The following is a 20,391-nucleotide window of genomic DNA, read 5'->3' as shown; positions in this document are numbered from 1 at the left end:
ATCAAATGGACTAGTTCCTATGACCTATGGATATTGTACTTCCACCAAACATAGTTCATTATTTCTCTACTTTTTTGGGTAGCCTTATCTATTATTGCCTCACACTATACCTTCTCCTTTGAACTTATAGTAGTAAATAACTACCAGCTAATCCTTCCAGCATCTTTTCATAAGAATTGAGTTTATTGGTCTAAATAACAGACTACAATCCCTAAAGTGAGGTTTCTTTGAAAGGAAAATTAGACATACTTAAAGGGAAGCAAAGAATACTCGGACAAATGAATTTAAAAGACCTCTTTTTGTAACTGAAGAGGAGGCTTGACAAAGCTGAATTACCCTCACTTTTCTTCCTTCAACTCTATTCCTAGAGCAACCCCTTTAACTCCTTTACTGCTTTGTATTACCTCTAGCTAGCTTTGAAGTGAGATACTGATCTGTAAAGAACTGAGGTAGTTGTTTCCTCAGTACCCAAGCAGGAGAGATCTGCTTACCTTACAGCACAAGGAAGCAAAAGGTTCCTCTATCTCAGGGATTCTTTTTTGTTTTTATTTATTTTTAGTTTTCATCATTCATTTCCATAAGATTTTGAGTTCTAGATTTTCTCCCCCTTACCAAGACGGAGTTCAGTCTGATATAGGTTCTACATGTACATTCATATTAAACATATTTTCATAATTGTCATGTTGGTAAAGAAGAATTAGAACCAATGGGAGGAACCACGAGAAAGAGACCAAAAAGAAGAGCAAATAGTATGCTTTGACCTGCATTCAGACTCCATGGTTCTTTTTCTGGAGGTGGATAGCATTTTCCATCATGAGTCTTTTGGAGTTGTCTTAGATCCTTGCATTGCTGAGAAGAACTAATAAGTCTATCAAAGTTAATTATCGTACAGTGTTGCTGTTAACTGTATACAATGTTCTGGTTCTGCTCACTTCACTCAGCATCAGTTCGTGTAAGTCCAGGTTTTTCTGAAGTCTGCTCATCATTTCTTATAGCACAATAGTATTCCGTTACATTCATATACCACAACTTGTTCAGCCATTCCCCAATTGATGGGCATCCTCTCAATTTCCAGTTCTTTGCCACCACAAAAAGAGCTGCTATAATTATTTTTGTACACGTGAGTCCTTTTACCTTTTTTTATGATCTCTTTGGGATACAGCCCTAGAAGTGCTATTGCTGCATCAAAGAGTATGCACATTTTTATAGCCCTTTGGGCATAATTCTAAATTGCTCTCCAGAATGGTTGGATCATTTCATAGCTCCACCAACAATGCATTAGTGTTCCAATTTTTCCACATCTTCTCCAACATTTATCATTTACAATCTGTTTTGTCATGTTGGCCAATGTGATAGGTGTGATGTGGTACCTCTGAGTTGTTTTGATTTGCGTTTTTCTAATCAATAGTGATTTAGAGTATTTTTTTTCATATGATTATTGATAGCTTTAGTTTCTTCATCTGAAAACTTCATATCCTTTGACCATTTATCAATTGAGGAATGACTTGTATTCTTATAAATTCGACTCAGTTCTCTATATTTTAGAAATGAGGCCTTTATCAGAGATACTGGCTGTAAAAATTGTTTCCCAGCTTTCTGCTTCCCTTCTAAGTTTGGTTGCATTGGCTTTTTTTTATGCAAAAACTTTTCAATTTAATGTAATCAAAATTATCCATTTCACATTTCATAATGTTCTCTGTCTCTTGTTTGGTCATAAGTTCTTCCCTTCTCCATTAATCTGACAGGTAAACTATTCCTTGCTCTCCTAGTTTGTTTAATAGTATCAGTCTTTATATCTAAATTGTGTACCCATTTTGACTTTATCTTGGTATACAGTGTAAGATGTTGGTCTGTGCCTAGTTTCTGCCGTACTATTTTCCAATTTTCCCAGCAGTTTTTATTAAATAGTGAGTTCTTATCCCAGAAGCTGGAGTCTTTGGGTTTGTCAAACAGTAGATTACTATAGTCATTGACTGCTGTGTCTTCTGTATAAAACAGGGATTCTTGACTTTTTTTGTTTTCGTTGTCAACTCCTTTGGTTTCAGCCTGAAGACCCATTTTCAGAATGTTTTTTAAATACATAAATTAAAAATCAAAGAACTGAAAGGAAGGCAATTATACTGAAATACATTTACCAAAATGTTTTTAAAAAAACAAGTTCAAGACCCACCCCCCACCCCCTAGCGTTTCTTTAGTAAATTAGTGTAATTGTTTGTGGGCTGGGGTGAGGTAAAGAATAGCCAATGTGTAGAGTTATAATCACATGAACTTGAAAGTCTTGGGCAGTCTAGGGCAAGTTACTTAAACAACTCTCTGGGCCCAGTTTTCTCATTTGTAAAAAGGTAGAGTACTTGAACACATTGTTTTAATAGTAAAATGAGACTACATTTAAACTGTTATATAAATGCAAGTTATTTAATTCAAAGGCATCTAGAATTCTCTCTATAGAGAAGCAGATACTTCATTCTATACATGTGTTCAATAACAAAAGCAACCGTGTGTAAAATAATAAAATGTTAAGACAAGATAGTACCTACTCATGAGACTGAAGCTAAGATATAAAGATAACTACAACATGTATTAGATGCAAAACAAAGTGCTGTATGATTTCCTAGTGTAAGAAAAGTCATAACCAACTGGTTGAATCATGCATGGCCTTATGGAGAAGATGGCATTTGAGTTGGACTTTAAAATGGTTCAGTGGTCAAAGAGAAGGTAGGGGAACATAACTGGCATGGAGAAGAATGAGCAAAGGCACAGAGGCAAGAAAATACAAGGTAGGTTCATGTGACAGAAAGTAGTCCTACTTAGCTGGAGCATAGAATATGCAGAAGGGAATTAGAAAAGCGTGATAGTATCAGATTATGACATTCCTTTATGCCAGGCTAAGGAGTTTGAACTTCATGTAGAAGGCAAGAGAATCAATCAAATCTTTGTAGCAGAGGACTGCTTCAGATCTCTGCCTGTGGAAGACTGAACTGACATTGATAGGGAAGGTAGACTGGAGGAGAAGAAATGGAAATAAGATTTGTTAGGATGCTATTTTCCAAGAAAAAGATGGTGGCAGGAAGTACATATAAAGGAATAGGATAGATGCATGGTGTTTTGGAAGTAGTATCAATATTGGTAATTGATTAGATATGAAACAAAGGAGAGGGAAGAGTGAAAAATAAGACCCAAGATTTTGGCTATGGGGAGATTAAAATATGCCACTGACATAGTTAAGTCAAAAAGAGGAACAGTTTTAGATGAAATGTTTGTTTGAGATACATTGAGTTTGAGGACTTGATGAGACATGCAAATGAAGATGCTTATATAGGCAATCAGAGATGTGGGTCTGGTGAGTGCTTAGGAGAGAAGTCAGGGCTAAAAAGAGAGATTTGGAACTCATCCCTGCAGAGGCCATGAAGTGTCAGATACTGCAAAGTAAAAGCGTAAAGTTACGATGGGGCCAAAGACAGAACCTTGGGGGGAAACTTCATTGTAGATGTCTTGAAAGAGTTAAATGATTTGCCCAGTTCTGGGGTGGAGAACCTGCAGCCTCAAGGCCACATAGGTCCTCACATGTGACTCTTTGACAGAATCCAAACTTCATAGACCAAAACCCCTTAATAAAATGATTTGTTCTATAAAACTTGGACTCAGTTAAAAGGCTGCAGGTTCCCCACCCCTGGCCCACAGGAACAGTATAAGTGACCAAATCAGGTTTTGAACCAGCACTCTATGCCATGCTGAAGAGAGCTAGCAAAATTTAGTATTTCAGAAACCAAAGGAGGAAAGAGTATTTAAGAGTTGGGGGTGGGGGTGGGGTATCTGTGTCTGCCAAAAGGGTTGAGGAAGATAAGAACTAAAAAAAAGCCTTATTTTATTTGCTAATTAAGTGACCTTGAAAAGGCAACTTCAGTAAAAAGTCAGTGCAGAAGCCTGGTTTTAAAGGTTGATTGTGAGAGAAGTTGAGGCGTTGGGTGTAGACAGCATTTTAAAAGAAGATTTGGCAGAAAAGGGGAAGGACTGGGATGGTAGCTGGATGGGACCAGTAAAGAGAGACAAATTGAAGCTGAACGAAACTGGAGACTTGTCTCATCTTCTGTGACACAGAAGACTTGGCTTTACATATTTGACCACTTCCATTTCCTTTGCTTTTTGTTCTCCAACCATGACTTTTCTCCAAAACCTGCCCCTCCCCTTACCTTCTGTCCTGGTTGGTATCACCATTCTTCCAGTATGCCTTGTGACTTTTAGGTCATGACTATTTCCTTACTGATGAACCTAGTTACTCTTCCATTCCCTCTTCCTTTGGGCATTCTGGTGCCCATTTAAGAATGGCCCTTTCAACTCCTCCCTACACTCCCACCTCAGCTTATTTCTTAAGATTCATCATATTTTCCTTGGATCTCTCCTTTTGCTTGCATAAAGTCTATGTGTGCATATATCTGTGTGCCTCTAACTGCAATTTAATTACTGAATTCCCACAGTAAATCAACAAGCATTTATTTTAGCATCTCAGTGCTAAGAGCAGGTTGCAAAAAAAAAAAACCTAACAGAACAGTCCCTACTTTCATGCCACTTACATTCTATCAGGGGAAACATGTAGGTAAGTAAGTATAAACAGAATAAATATAAAGTCATAATAACCAACAAGCATTTATTTACTGTGTTCTAGGGACCTTGCAAAGTGCTGGACAAAGACAGTCCCTACTTTTTTTTTCTGCTAGGCAGTGGGGTAAAGTGACTTGCCCAGAGTCACATAGCTAGTGAGTGTTATGTGTCTGAAGCCACATTTGAACTCAGGTTCTCCCGCCTCCAGGGCCGGTGCTCTATCCACTGCACCACCTCGCTGTCCCTCAGTCCCTACTCTTTAGGGAGCTCTAATGGGGAAAGACAACATGAAAACAACTTTGTACTCTCTCTCCCTTGCCTCCTCTCCTCTTTATCTATTTAGTGGTAGCAGGAGGGTGATGATGATGATGGAGAGCAAAGTATCAGAAGGCATTTGAGGAGAAAGCATTAAGCAGTTGGAGGGATCAGAAAAATCTTCATGTTAGAAGGTGCTGCTTGAGCTGCCTCTTGATTGAAGCAATAGAAGAATGGCCAGTGGAAAGTAATAGAGGTGGCAGGTGGAGTGCAGAGAGCTCTGGACCATAGAGTTCTAGAAGCAGGGTCTCTCTTCTGTCTCTATTAAATGCTTAATAAATATTTGTTGGATGACAGAAAAGGCTGCAAGGAGTAGCCAGGAAGGGGATTCTTGGTTACAGATTAATGAGTCACGATGCCAATCACTACATTCACAGTTCCACAAATGACACTTTCTGTCCTTTGCCATTGCTCAGCCTGGAGTTTGCCTTCCTCACCCATTTCTGTTGAAATCCTCATGATCCAGGTCAAACATAACCATGCTGCCTTCTATGATTCCCATCTTCATTCCCTCCCCACTCAAAGTTTCCTTTATAATCCTTACAAAACCTTTTACCTAATGTGCTGTAGGAGGACAGCACCTTATTATTTCCCTTTACAGCCTTGCTGAAGGTATATGGTCAATAAATATTTGTTTTGGGGGGTTTTTTTGGCTAGGCAATGGGGTTAAGTGACTTGCCCAGAGTCACACAGCTAGTAAGCGTTATGTGTCTGAGGCCGGATTTGAACTCAGGTCCTCCTGAATCCAGGGCCAGTGCTCTATCCACTGCGCCACCTAGCTGCCCCGTCAATAAATATTTGTTAGATGAACAAAACACATGAAATTGACATTTTAGGGTTTAATATCACATCTTAATTAATTAAAATTAATAAAAATTAAAAATGTAATTAAAATAATGTTGGAAATTCTTTTCATAGAATGACCCAAAGAGAAAAAACTTTATGATTGTCTTTAATCTTACTTTTATATACATTTGTTTTCCAACAGACTTACGACAGCTGTTGATCTACCTCCTGAGTTTATTCACCTTTATATATCAAATTGTATCTCTACCTGTGAGCAGATTAAGGACAAATACATGCAGGTAAATAATAAAAACTTACAAAAACTTTCCTTGGCAAATAGGGTGGGCTTTAAAAAAACTTAAGCTTTATGTTTCTGTTTCAGAATCGTTTGGTGCGGCTCGTATGTGTCTTTCTCCAGTCTTTGATCCGCAACAAAATAATTAATGTACAGGATTTATTCATAGAAGTGCAAGCTTTCTGTATTGAATTCAGTCGGATACGAGAAGCAGCAGGCCTTTTCCGATTATTGAAGACACTGGATACAGGGGAAAATCCTTCTGAAACTAAGACTTCAAAATAAGGCCTCATCAGTTCAGAGTATCACTTGTAATATGTTTTAATTTTTAAAACTGTTAGAACCCTGAATGGATGGATGGCTTGGACTAATACATTTGCCCATTTGAAGCAAAACTTTGCTTTTGCTTTTTTTGCTACTGATTTTCCTTTAAATCAATCTTCTGGATGAAATAGAAGGTTTTGTCTTTGGCTGCCTTGGTGACAGTGATCCATGGAAAGAACTATTATCCTGAACTATGAACACAAGTAGGCACTAGAGAGCAAGCTTCCTGTTTTGGTTTATAAGAACAGCTAACTATTTGTGATAAATCATGACTCAAGCTTCCCCAAACTCAGGCAAACTTTTAAGGAATTATTTAAATGGGAATAAAGACTGCAGAATAAAGATTACAGAATTTATGAACTGAATTGATATCTTGCTTTAGATCCTACATCCTACAAATGTAGCAGCTTTGATGTGTGATTTAATCATTTTCAAAATAACAAAATGAAGGAAAATTACACCTTTCCTTAAAAGTTTTCATTAAGCATACTATGAACTTGCTAAAGAAAAACTTTTATCATTTACCCTTTAAGCTGCTGGGGCTTTTTAACCTGCTTTTGTGACTATCCATTCTGACTTTCTAACACTGGGTACTCTCAAAAAAATGTTCCTATTTTCTAGACTGTTTTACCTGGCTCTATTTTTTTTGCTCATGTTTTATCCCTAAAAGGTTACTTCCATTACTTGGTTTGAAAGAGGTGACATCAAAAGGATGAACACCATCTAAGGAAAAGTAGAGTTCCTAAATGTGGTTGGTATCACCATTCTACCAGGGTTATTAGAGCTTGTATTAAGTGTCATCTTTTTACTAAGAATTTTCAAGAAAAGCAAGTTACATCTTCTTTGAGAAGAATGGAAGCATAATGCAACTGCAAGCTGGTATTTAAGCCCTAATCTATCTTATCTTTTGGGCAACAGTGCCTTACCTCAAAAAATCATTTTTACACATATGATTTGATTTATATATCCCTTTTCAGCAAAGGTATAGTGCTTTTATTAGGAAATCCTACCTTGCCTGCCTTTCCTCTTTCAGAAGGAAATTAAAAGCAAACCTAAGGCAGCTATGTTGTTCCATTCCTATAATTTAATTGTTGGGGAGGTATTCTATATGGATTTGTCGAATAAATAGCCTAGGGGAGGTAGGAGATTTATGAGTTCTTAACAGTATTTTTGCTTGGGGGAAGAACTAAAAGGTTTTAAGTACCTTTTTAAAAAAGTGGTTTAACCTGAAGACTAACAACTTCTAAGTATATAGACTTGTGGTACAATGGCTTTGTGTTACAGTGGCTGGTAATTACTTCCATACCTTTCTGTTATTTTAGTCTGCCTTTTTTTTTGAGAACATTTTAAGAAATTAAGGAAATTAAAATTTGGTGTGGAAGAAAAGTTGTTACTATATTCCTTAATATTTTCAAATAGAATTCCTATCCTTTTAACTCAGAAACCCCATAGCCAATTCTAGCTCTTCTCTCCTGGACAGAGAACTCAAATTGTATTAATAAAATTATCACTAAGAGAAGAGACTTGTGTGACCATTTATTCAGCTTTTTCAAGACAAAATTTTTAGTGTTCACAATAAGCTTACGTAAAGTTGAATATTGTTGCTATTGAAAAATATCCACAGAATAGTAATTCATAGTGAGATAGGGATGCATTGATTGGTTAAACGAAAAAAAAATTAAAGTTCAAAGAAAATCAGTTCTGGTTTACTCTTAAGGAATAATGATTGTCCTAAAAAGAATCCAATGTGAAGTATACTGGGAACTTCATTTACGGTTAAGAGCCTGGAACCAACCTAGTCTGGGGAGGCAGGTCTACTTTTTAAATTTAAAGCAGCTGTTGAATAATTTTGCTTGATTGGTTTTATTACGGTATTTATTACTATAACCAACCTCCTGCCCACCCCAGCCAATGTAAGAAACAATGCAGAAACTCATTTTTATTGAGATTTGATCTCTCAGGACCAAACATTTTTTAAAAAATTTTGATTCTACTTTAATTTCATTATGCCTTTTGTTTTCTATCACATAACCATATCCCTCCTTCGCCCAGCAAACCATCACATTCCAGATATTTTGATGAGCATATGCATATTCTATATCCATTGTTTCTCTTTCCTCATCTCTACCAATGTAAACAGTACATTTTCTCAACTCTACAGCTGCACCCTCGGTAATTAGACAGTGTTGTATTTTTTTGTTCTGTTTACATGATTTTTCTCGTTTAACTTCACTTATCAGTTTATTGATCTTATGCTTCAAATCTTTGTACCATGCCTTATGAAACAGCAGTACCATTTTATTTATACACACATACATATCCCACAATTTGTTTAGCCATTCCACAATTGATGGCCAATTACTTTGAGCCCTTTTTGTCTCTGACGTGCCTAGCAGTGAGACTGCTGAATCAAAATGGATAAACACTTTATTAACTTTTAAAGCATATTTCCAAATTGCTTTCTACAAAGGTTGGACCAATTTGCAGCTTCAACTAAAGTATATCCGTTTGCCTGTCTTCTTGCAGCACTTCTCAGTATTATTTCTCTCTTTGACAATTTGGGTGCCAGGTGAAACCTCAAGTTGGTTAGATTTCTAGTTCTCCTTTAGTAATATGGAGCAATTTTTCATATCAGTGATTTACTTATGGTAGTAACTTAAAAAGTGGCAAAGCTAGAACTCAAAACCCAGTTTTTTTTTTAAGTTTCAAGTTAAGTGTTCTTAACTCCTTAATATTGTCTTATTAATGTTTTGTATTATTAATGTCTAACACAATATGGCACAAAGCTTTTGTATAAAATGTCAGTGGGGATTATTCAGAATAGTACTGACTGAGAAGTAGCAGAGTCATCTTTCACTAGAATTCTTTAAGGCTATATACATGATCTCGTTTGGTATATGATTTATTGGACCTGATGATCTGAGATTGTGAGTGCTGGGTTGGGAGTCAAAACCTGGATATGAATCTGGGCTTTGCCAATCAGTAATGTGACCTGATCCCTTACACCTCTCTGTTCTCTAAAATCCCTTCCAACTTTATGTTCTATCATACTGACAAGTTTTTTAAATCTAAAAGTTATAGGAATATAGCTAAATATCTTTAAAAGGTATTCAGAAAGAACACTGTTTAACACTGGAGATAACCCTTTAAAAAAAAAAGATGAAACTCAATTTTGTTAAGCCAAATTCTAGCCTTAATTTGTGATTTTGGCAATTCTGTACTCAGCATATGTGCAAAGCATTTGGGCTAGCCAATTAAGAAACAAGAATAAACAGTCTCTGCTCTTAAGGAATTTTAAATCTAATGAGGGGGCAAGGGAATACTATAATTTACATTATCTCATTTGGTCCTCACAACATACAATAAGGAACTATTCTCATTTTATACATGAGGAAGTTTAGAAATTGGATCTTCAGATTCATCCCATCCACACAGTAAGCAAAGTAGGCCTTGAACTTAGATCTTTCTGACCAAGTTCAGTGTTCAGTGGAGAGATCAGATAACATGATCTAGGAAAACTAGGAGGGAACAAAGAGTTCACAGAGGTAAATTATTGCAGTGACAATTGTAAACACAACCAAACAACTAAAGTAGTAATTGCAATAGGCAGAAAGGAAGAAGGCTTATTTAAATGCAGAAATAAAGGGGACAGGACAAGACAACAGAACATTCATTCAAATGTACTAAGTGTATCTGCAAGGAGGGGGGAATACTATGAACTAGCCCCCGTGAAGAGGGTTTTAATTGCCAAGTTAAGCAGATTTTATTTTATCTTGTCAACAGGAAGGCATTGTTAATTTCTGATGGGGCAGACCTGGCTGGGACGTGCATTAGAAAAATTGTTTTGGCAGCTGGGTGAAGGATTTAAGTGTAGAAGGAGATACGTGAGGCAGAAATATAAGTTAAACTATTACAGTGATACCTATAGAGAAGAGCCCTAACCTATGATGATAGTGGTAGTACAAAGAAACATGGATGTGAAAGGAGAGGAAAGAAAAAAACAAAATGGGACCTTAAATTAAGACCTGGAAGGGACCTCAGTGATAACCTAGTCCAACTCCATCATTCTGAAATGAGGAAACAAGCCTAGAAGTCATCAGACCAATACAAAAGGGCCCTCAGGTTATCTTATCTAATCTAATCTAATGTGCAATGGACCAGTATGAGCTCTGCTCTAGGAAGAAGAGAATCTCATGACCTTAGGAGCTAGGAAAAGTGGAAGGATAAATAAACCTACGCTAGGGAAAAGACCTCTGTTGTTCACCCTCTGTTGTTAGCGTTACTCATATAATGTAGGATTGTTTGGGGAGAAGGGAAGGGTTTAACACTAAGAATTCCCAAATGTGTAAGCCCTGTATGGAACCTAGGGGTGAAAATGACACCAAAATGTTGAGGTGTTTGCCTCTAGCAAGTTTGTTTTATTTCTGAGAGAAGTCCAAGAGTATGGAAAAAAATTACTATTAGAGCATTTTATTTTTATTTATAGGCTAAGTTATTTATCTATTTTCCCTTCTACCAGATGACTGAAAAAATTGTTTTTCTATTCTCTTGGCAGCACTTTTAATTGAGACCTCAAGAACAGCATTTCAGCAGGCTCTAGTACCAAGGATTATGCATATTTTTTTATTAATTTATTTTTAGTTTTCAGCAATCACTTCCATATGCTTTTGAGTTTTAAATTTTTCTCCTCCTCTCTCCCCAAGATGGTCTGTAATCTGATATAGGCTCTATATATACATTCCTATTAAACAATTTTTACATTAGTCATGTTGTAAGGAAGAATCAGAACCAATAGGAAGAACCACAAGAAAGAGGAAACAAAACGGAAGGAAAAAAAGAACAAATAGTATGCTTCGACCTACATTCTAACTCCATAGTTCTTTCTCTGGATGTGGATAGCATTTTCCATCATGAGACTTTTGGAGATGTCTTAGATACTTGCATTGCTGAGAAGGGTTAAGTCTATCAAAGTTAGTCATCAATTATGCATATTTCTTAAGATCTTAATTCTTTCACACCCCAAATAAACAAAGTACATTAAGAGCCAATAAGAAGGCTAAACTGAGATTAAAACATACAGATACCTTATGCTGGAACAACAAAGATAAAAAAGTCAAAACAACATGCTACACTGGATGATTCCTTCCTCCTCAACCAACTGTAAAGGTATAGAAAGATATTTCCTTCTGGGGGCATACAAAATAACAATTATTTAGAGAATTTCACCAATTTAACTGAACTTCTTAAATAGTTAAACATACACTTAAACATATAAGCAAAATAAGGGGAAGCTTAAATTTCTTACCATGAACTAGGAAATGACATCACCAGTATCAGTCAAAAGAATATGTTCTAGATGTCTGAGGACCCATCCTGTATGTCTATACAATATCTAATTCTTCAATAAATAACTCATTATATAATATTGTATCCAACTTCACTTAATTTTCTCATTCTTACAGACATTTATCAAATGTTTATTGAATTAATTAGCTTGACTTGCCAGCAATTGCTTTTATAAAATATACCTCCAATAAGCTATAAACACTCCAAAATTGGCTACCACTGAGCTGTTGTTAAAGGTTACCCCATGAGTTCTACTTTATAAACAAAATATTTCTAATGTGTTTTTAAAATAATGGCACTGAGGTTTTTCTACTTTATTACTTTGTTAAATTATATGTATACGTATCCACTATTCAGTGAAAATGTATATGAAACAACTTGTTACATGGCATTTTTATTTATCACACACATATAATTGACATGAATTCTAAAATTCTTAAATAGGGCAAAAAAATCTGATGGGAATAACTTGAACAATAGTTTCCCCATCCTTTTATCAATTCTTTTAAAAGTAACTTTCAGATTCTTGATTTCTCATGGTTAAATGGGATAATCTTAGGTAAGGCAAAAATTTTATCTTTAATTCCTAGTTTAATCCCCATCTAAAATATAAATGCAGTAAACTTTCAAAAGAAATTTATAGGCAATTTTTAGTTTTCACATGATTTTTTTAAAGTAATTTACTTTTTAGTTTTCAACATTCACTTCCATAAGATTTTGAGTTTTAAATTTTCTCCCCCTCCCCTAGACAGCATGTAATCTGATGTAGGCTCTACTTATATATTCATATTAAACATATTTTCACATTAGTCATGATGTATAGAAGAATTAGAACTAATGGGAGGAACCACAAGAAAGAAGAAATAAAACAAAACAACAGAAGAAAAAGAGAGCAAATAGTATGCTTCCATCTGTATTCACACTCCATGGTTTTTTCTGGATGTGATTAGCATTTTCCATCATGAGTCTTTTGGAGTTGGCTTAGATCCTTGCATTGCTGAGAAGAGCTAAGTCTATCAAAGTCAGACATTGAACAATGTGACTGTTACTGTGTACAATGTTCTCCTGGTTCTGCTCACTTCACTTAGAATATCAGTTCATGCAAGTCTTTCCAGATTTTTCTTAAGTCTACCTGCTCATCATTTCTTATGGAACAATAGTATTCCAAATACCACAACTTGTTCAGCCATTACCCTATCGATCTGCCACTACAAAGAGCTGCTATAAATATTTTTGTACACGTGAGTCCTTTTACCTTTTTTATGATCTCTTTGGGATACAGAACTAAAAGTGGTATTGCTGGGTCAAAGGGTATGCACATTTTTATAGCCCTTTGGGCATAGTTCCAAATTGCTCTCCAGAATGGCCAGATCAGTTCACAACTCCACCAACAATGCATCAGTATTCCAATTTTCCCACATCATCTCCAACATTTATCATTTTCCTATTTTGTCATGTTAGCCAATCTGATAGGCATAATGTGGTACCTCAGAGTCGTTTTGATTTGCATTTCTCTAATCAATAGTGATTCAGAGCATTTTTTCATATGACTATACAGTGTAAGATGTTGGTCTATGCCTAGTTTCTGCCATACTATTTTCTAATTTTCCCAGCAGTTTTTATTAAATAGTGAATTCTTATCCCAGAAGCTGGAGTCTTTGGGTTTGTCAAACAGTAGATTACTGTAGTCATTGACTACTGTATCTTCTGTATAGCACAGGGATTCTTGACTTTCTATCTCTTGCTGTTGGGCTTTATTAGTAATATACAGAAATGCCAATGATTTACATGGGTTTATTTTATATACTGCAATTTTTTACTTGATTCTCTAGGATTCTCTAAGTATACCATCATAGCATCTGCAAAGAGTGATAGCTTTGTTTCTTCTTTGCCTTTTTAATTCCTTCAATTTCTTTTTCTTCTCTTATTGCTAAAGCTAACATTTCTAGTACAATATTGAATAAGAGTTTTCACATGATTAATAACCAAAATAGGATTCTGAATTCTTTAGATTTGTCTTTAGCATATTAAATTTTTTTACTGTGAAATTAACACAAGTACTATGTATATGTGTGTATATGTATTTGTATATATGTGTGTAAGTATATACACATATACCATGTAACAAGTTGTTTCATATACATTTCTCTTTGAATAGAAGTTACAAAATTTCTTTATTTGCCTAACGTTTTGCACTTGTTTTCTTTATACATTAACCTGCCACCTCCTCAGAAACCCTACCTTGTAACACAAAGACAGCGTGTACCGTAACTCAGTACATTGGCTATATCTGAGAATGCATATCTCATTCTGCATCTCTAGCTCATCACCTTTGCCAAGAGTTGTGCAGTTATGCTTCAATATCTTTTGAAGTCACCAGTGCAGCTTTAGCATCTTCAAAGCACCTGTGAAAGACATAATAAATATCATAGTCTAAAAAATGAATATTCACATTCCAAAAAGAAATGAGTTAAGGTGTCTAAAATATGCCACCTTTAAGTGATGACTTATAGAATACAATATACATAAACTTTTAAAAGCTTATATGTTGTAAACTAATGCATGGTAGACATTAATACTATTTATCTTACAGCATTTAACATTTTGCTGTCAGAGATTTGATTTTAAAAGGTTATAAAGATTACTATCAATATTGGACTAAATATTTTATGTTTTGAGGTCTTAGAAGACCAGATTTGAAAACTCATAGATAACCTCAAGAAGACCTGCCCAGATATTCAACAGTCTACTACACATCTTAAAGCTTATTTCTGACTGGAGGAAACATACTCCTAACAAAAAGCTGACATGCTGCAAAATATACTTTTGAGAAAGAGCCCACATAAATAAAATGACAGATCCAATTAAATCTGAGAGCCTTTTCTCAATATCATTAGCTTATTTTTCAAAAGGCTTCTTTCTTCTCTTATTTATTCTCAAACATTTCAATATATTACAAACAAGCAAAAAGAAAACCCATAAAACTGAACTTTTGCTATGCAAGCTTTTTTTTAAAGTAATAAATTTGAAGATGGCTGATTAGGGGGAGCCACCCAGATGAACTATCCCAATATTGCCCTCTTCAAATCAAATTTTAGGGTATCAGAGCCAATGCAAAATCAGCGTAAGAAAACTTAAGAGATACGTAGAAGTCTGTATAAACAAGGTGGAGATCTATATGCAGTCCACATATGTGGCTTCAGGATCTCTCAACTCAAAGACAGTAAAGAGGTGGGACAACTAGTCAGAAAGAGATTACAGAGGACCCTCTGTTGGCAGTGGGTACAGCTGGCACTGATGAGTCACAGTTCCAGGCAGAGTGGGAATTTGGTCACAAGGGAGCAGGCAGTATCAATGCAAAGAGGACTACTACCATGTGTAACTGCAGGGGACCAGAAGCCCTTCCCTGGTAAAAAACAGAATGCAGATTAGGAAAGCAGTGACTATACCTTTCGCAGGACCCACACCTTAGAAGCACTAACTTGCAGACCCCCAGAACTAGGTTTGAAAACAGCAGCACAAAAAAGCCTAAAGCTTGGGACAGTGTCTCCCCAAATCCTGATGAGCAGAGCCCAACTTTAACATAAAATTCAAAGTCAAGAAATTGGCTGGAAAAATAAGCAAACAACAAAAGAATTTGACCATAAAAAGCTACTGTGGTGTCACAGAAGACCAAGACATAAACTCATAAGACAACAATGTGAAAAGAGCTACAACCAAAGCTTCAAAAAAAAGCTAACTGAACATAAGTCCAACAAGGACTCCTGGAAAAGTTAAAGAAAGGGATAAGAATAACAGAGGAAAAAATGGGAAAATAGTGATGCAACAAAGTTATGAAAAGAGCTTGGTAAAAAAAAAATTATGAAAAACAGATTGGTAAAAGAGGCACAAAAAAAAATGAAGAAAATAACACCTTAAAAAGAGAATTGGCTTAATGGTAAAAGAGGCACAAAAATTTAATGAAAAAAAGAACTCCTTTTTAAAAGGCATAATTGGCCAAATGAAAATAAGGAACAAAATCTTACCAGAAAAAAAAATTCCTTAAAAATCAGAATTGGGGGGCAGCTAGGTCGCAGTGCATAGAACACCGGCCCTGAAGTCAAGAGGACCTGAGTTCAAATCCAGCCTCAGACCAAACACTTGACACTTACTAGCTGTGGACCCTGCGCAAGTCACTTAACCCCAATTGCCTAAAAAAAAGAAAAACAAAAACAAAAATCATAATTGGGCAAGTGGAAGCTAATGACTCCATGAAACATCAACAGACAATACAACAAAGTCAAAAGAATGAGGAAAAAAATAGAAGGAAATGTGAAATATCTCATCAGAAATACAAATAACCTGGAAAACAGATCAAGGAGAGAACATTTAAGTTTGGACTACCTGAAAGCCATAACCAAAGATCATATATCAAGAAATTATTACAGAAAACTTCCCTATCTTAGATCCAAAGAATAAAATAGAAATTGAAAGAATCTACCAATCACCTCCCAATGCACCAAAATGAAAACTCCCAGAAGTATTACAGCTAAACTCCAGAGCTCCCAGGTGAAAGAGTTCTACCAGAAAAAAAAATTCAAATATTGTAGAGTCACAGTCAGGATCACACGAGGTTTAGCAGTTTCCACATTAAAGAAATGGAGAACATGGAATATGATATACCAGAAAGCTTCTAAGACTATAACCAAGAATCACCTACCCAGCAAAACTGAGTGTAATCCTTCAGGGGGATAATGGATATTTAATAAAAGAGAACTTTTAAGCCTTCCTGATGAAAAGACCAGCACTGAATAGAAAAGTTGACATTTAAACACAAGATTGTAGAGAAGCATAAAAAGATAAATAGGAGACAGTAATCATAAGGGACTCAATAAAAAAACTATTTATACCCCTATGTGGGAAGATTTAATTCCTAAGAACTTTATCATTATTAAGGAAGTTAAAAGGAGTTTACACAGACAAGGGCATGGGTGTGAGTCAATGTTGGAATGATCTCCTAAAAAACACACATACACACATATATATATGTATATAGGTATGTATATATTCACACTCAGATGTGTATATAAATGTAACTTACCCAATACAGATATAAGAAGGGAAGAGCAGAGGTATAGGGGAGGGCAGATTAAGGAAGGCAGTAGTTAGCCGTAAAGACTTTTGAGACGGGACAGGTTAAAAAAAATAGAGAAAAGAAGAAACAGAAGATAATGCGATAGAAGAAAATACACAGGTAGTACTCATAACTGAATGTGAATGGGATGAGCTCACCCATAAAACAGAAGCAGATAGCTGAATCAATCAGAAACCAGAATCTAACAATATGTTGTTTATAAGAAGACCATCTGAAACAGAAAGACACACACAGTGAAAATAAAAGGCTGGAGCAGAATCTAATATGCTTCAGCTAAGTAAAAAAGGCTGAAGTAGCAATCTTGATCTCAAACAAGGCAAAAGCAAAAACAGACCTCATTAAAAGAGATAATCAGGGCAACTACATTTTGCTAAAGGGCATGATATACAATGAAGTAATATCACATTTTTTTACAGAAAGTTTCTTGGGTCTCATTTCTCAAGCATATACTAAGAATATAACTGAGTCAAATTTATAAAAATAAGAGCCATTTCCCAATCTATAAATGGTCAAAGGATATGAACAGGCTGTTTTTAGAAGAAGAAATCAATGCTATCTATAATCATATGAAAAACTGTTCTAAATCAATACTGATTAGAGAAATGCAAATTAAAACAACTCTGAGGTACCACCTCATACCTATCAAAAATGACAAATGCTGGAAGGTTGAGGGAAAAATAGGTACACTAATGAACTGTTCGTAGAGCTGTGAACTGGTCCAACCATTCTGGAAAACAATTTGGAACTACAGCCAAAAGGCTATAAAACTGTGTGTACCCTTGGATCCAGCAATACCACTATTAGGTCTATATCCCAAAGAGATCAAAGAAAAAGAGAAAAAAGACCTATATGTACACAAATATTTATAATAGCTCTTTTTGTGGTGGCAAAGTACTGGAAATTGAAAGGACGCTCATCAGTTGGGGACTGGCTGAACAAGTGGCATAAGATTGTGATGGAATACTAGTGTGCTACAAGGAATGATGAGGGGGGTGGTTTCAGAAAAAACTGCAAGACCTATATAAACCGATACAAAGTGAAATGAGGAGAACCAGGAGATCATTGTGCACAGCAACACAATACTATAATGATGATCAACCTGACTATTCTGATCAATACAGTGTTCTAAGACAATTCCAAAGGACTCATGATGAAAAAAATGCTGTCCACCTCCAAAGAGAGAACTGATGAACTCTGAGTGCAAACCAAAGCATAATTTTCTCACTTTATTTTTCTTGCTTTTTTTTGTAATACAGCTAATATGGAAAAGTTTTACATGATTTCACAGGTATAATCATTTTATTGCTTGACTTCTCAGTGGGTTGGGGAGGGAGTGGGGAGAGAATTTAGAATTCAAAATTTTAGAAAGAATGTTAAAATAATTTTTTTAAAGTTTTAAATTTTAATAAGGTAGTAACAAAATGTATTCTCTTCTGATCTTTTTTCTGTGTATTAAAAAATCTTTTATTAATGCCCTTTCCTCTCATTACCTGACATACAGAAGCAAGCCCTTATAATGAAAAAGTATAGTCATGTAAAATGAATAAACACATCAAAAGCCATTTAATTCAACTCTCTCCTTTCACAAAGGATGAAATCTTGATTGGTCACTACACTAATCAGAGACAAGTTTTTCAAAGCTGTTTTCCTTTACATTGTTCTAATAATGATATAAATTGTTGTCGAGTACTGCTCATCTCACTAGATTAGCTTATTTTTCTACTCCCTGGTGAGGTGGTGGAAATTTTTGAAACCTAAAGTCAAAGAAGCTGGGTTCAAATTTACTGTGACTTTGGGCTACAAATTTATCATCTATATAAAATAAGGCCAGGACAGGGATGAGGGAGTAGGGGGAACTGGCCTATATAATCTGGTTATTTAGAACCTGCCAATGCTAAATCTGGGATTTGTTTCTACTTGCTATCAATATGACTGCTTTAGAACATTATGTCTATTACTGTATTTACAAATTAAGCATGTCTATCCACAGATTTTATTGTAAAGTTAAGCAAAAACAACTGTACAGTACAGTTAAAAAATATTAAGCATCAATAAGCTTTAAAAATTAGTAAGTCTGTAAATATCATAGTTTAGGAAAGTACTCACTCACATAAACACGCTGCAATTGGTTACTGAGGTCAGACTAATACTTCGCTTCTGGAGACTTTGTCATTGTGCTCCATACAGAGAGCAAACTGCTTATGGATGGCACTGCAATTCGGCCTTTTATTGTCATCACTCCTCAGTTACAGAAATTTACCTTTTAGGCAAATATTTTTTACTACTTAGAAATTTCTACTAATTTGTACTCCGTTTCATATGTTGGCTACTATCAAAGAAAACTTGTGTGGGGATGATTTCATAAGAACTGTTTTTAAGGTTCACTTTTTTTCCAAAATGAAAAAAAAATTACATATTTGCAGAAATGCTAATAGGCGAATAAAAAAATTTTAAGACATCTCAGCCAGAAAATATTTGTTAGCATTGAATTCACTCAAAGTGAACCAACTATTAAAATTTCATCTATCAAACATTCTGAAATGCAGTACCATGGAAGTATAGCTACTATTAGTTATATATTTTATACTACATACATTTATACTATACACTTACATATAGCATATACTACATATACTAATATAATGTATACGTAGAATATATACTAAATACATTTATACATTAATACTAAAAAATATTAGCATCAAAAATGAGTAAATTCTTCCAATGATGACAATCCTCAAAATGACAGGATTTGTATAAAAGTTGTTACCTTGTTGTCAAGTGATGCAGTTTATGTCTCTTCAATTATTTCTTCTGATTTTCCAGGTATAGAAATGCACATATTCTAGACAATAGAACAGAGGAACACAATTCAGATTATTAAGCAAAAGCATACAGTAACTTAAAAGATAATAAGCCAGGGCAGCTAGGTGGTATAGTGGATAGAGCACCGGCCCTGAAGTCAGGAAGACCTGAGTTCAAATCCGGCCTCAGACCAAACACTTGACACTTACTAGCTGTGTGACCCTGGGCAAGTCACTTAACCCCAATCGCCTAAAAAAAAAAAAGTCATTACTTCACTGCTAAACCATTCAAATAAAGATGCTCAAAGCAAACCAAACCATTAAAATATATAAATGTCCCTCTTTTCTCAACATTCTGAATTGCTATATATCAATGCAAGCAAGACATTAAGAGTCACATATTTTCTCTACATTTACACAGTTAAGAAGCAAAATCTATTTCACACAAGAGATATCTATAAGGATATATTATCAAATTAGGTTGTTAAAAACCCCACAACTCAAACTGCTGGGGGAAAACAGGGTTTTACTTTTAGTTTTAAAATTTCTTCTCTTGGCCAATCTCCACAGATTTGGGCTACATACTTTAAGACACATAAGGTAACAAAGGAACAACTTAGGAGGTGCTATCTCTCTAAAGAATACCAGGCAGCACATTTTTCCTTCCACCCATCCATTCCCCTAACATTTCACTACCCGGCAGCAAGAACACAGTAGATACATAAAACCATAGCTGCATTCTCTCTTGTCTTCTGAGTAAATTCAAAAGTTCTCTGAAGGTTCATATA

At 35.3% G+C, this 20,391-nt stretch overlaps 1 protein-coding gene and 1 non-coding gene across 3 annotated transcripts in view; one reads left to right on the top strand and one right to left on the bottom strand.

Moving 5' to 3' along the window:
- CNOT11 (CCR4-NOT transcription complex subunit 11) overlaps nucleotides 1–7,838 on the top strand; it is a 33,852-nt gene extending 26,014 nt beyond the window's left edge. For both annotated transcript variants that reach the window (XM_020987842.2, XM_020987841.2), the window contains 2 exons: nucleotides 5,903–5,999; nucleotides 6,083–7,838. In XM_020987842.2, the coding sequence (XP_020843501.1) occupies nucleotides 5,903–5,999; nucleotides 6,083–6,280 (295 nt within the window). In that variant the 3' untranslated portion in view covers nucleotides 6,281–7,838. The remainder of the gene's footprint in view (nucleotides 1–5,902; nucleotides 6,000–6,082) is intronic.
- An 11,092-nt stretch (nucleotides 7,839–18,930) lies between these two features.
- LOC144454888 (small nucleolar RNA SNORD89) lies at nucleotides 18,931–19,046 on the bottom strand. Its single transcript, XR_013483442.1, has one exon. It is a non-coding gene; the product is annotated as a small nucleolar RNA SNORD89 (small nucleolar RNA).
- Between the last annotated feature and the right edge of the window lie 1,345 nt (nucleotides 19,047–20,391).

The sequence above is a fragment of the Phascolarctos cinereus genome, unplaced genomic scaffold (assembly GCF_003287225.1).
Source record: "Phascolarctos cinereus isolate Bilbo 61053 unplaced genomic scaffold, phaCin_HiC Scaffold_7;HRSCAF=346, whole genome shotgun sequence".
Classification (NCBI taxonomy): domain Eukaryota; kingdom Metazoa; phylum Chordata; class Mammalia; order Diprotodontia; family Phascolarctidae; genus Phascolarctos; species Phascolarctos cinereus.
Note: the sequence above shows the minus strand (reverse complement) of the source record. Positions and strands in the feature narration are given on the sequence as shown.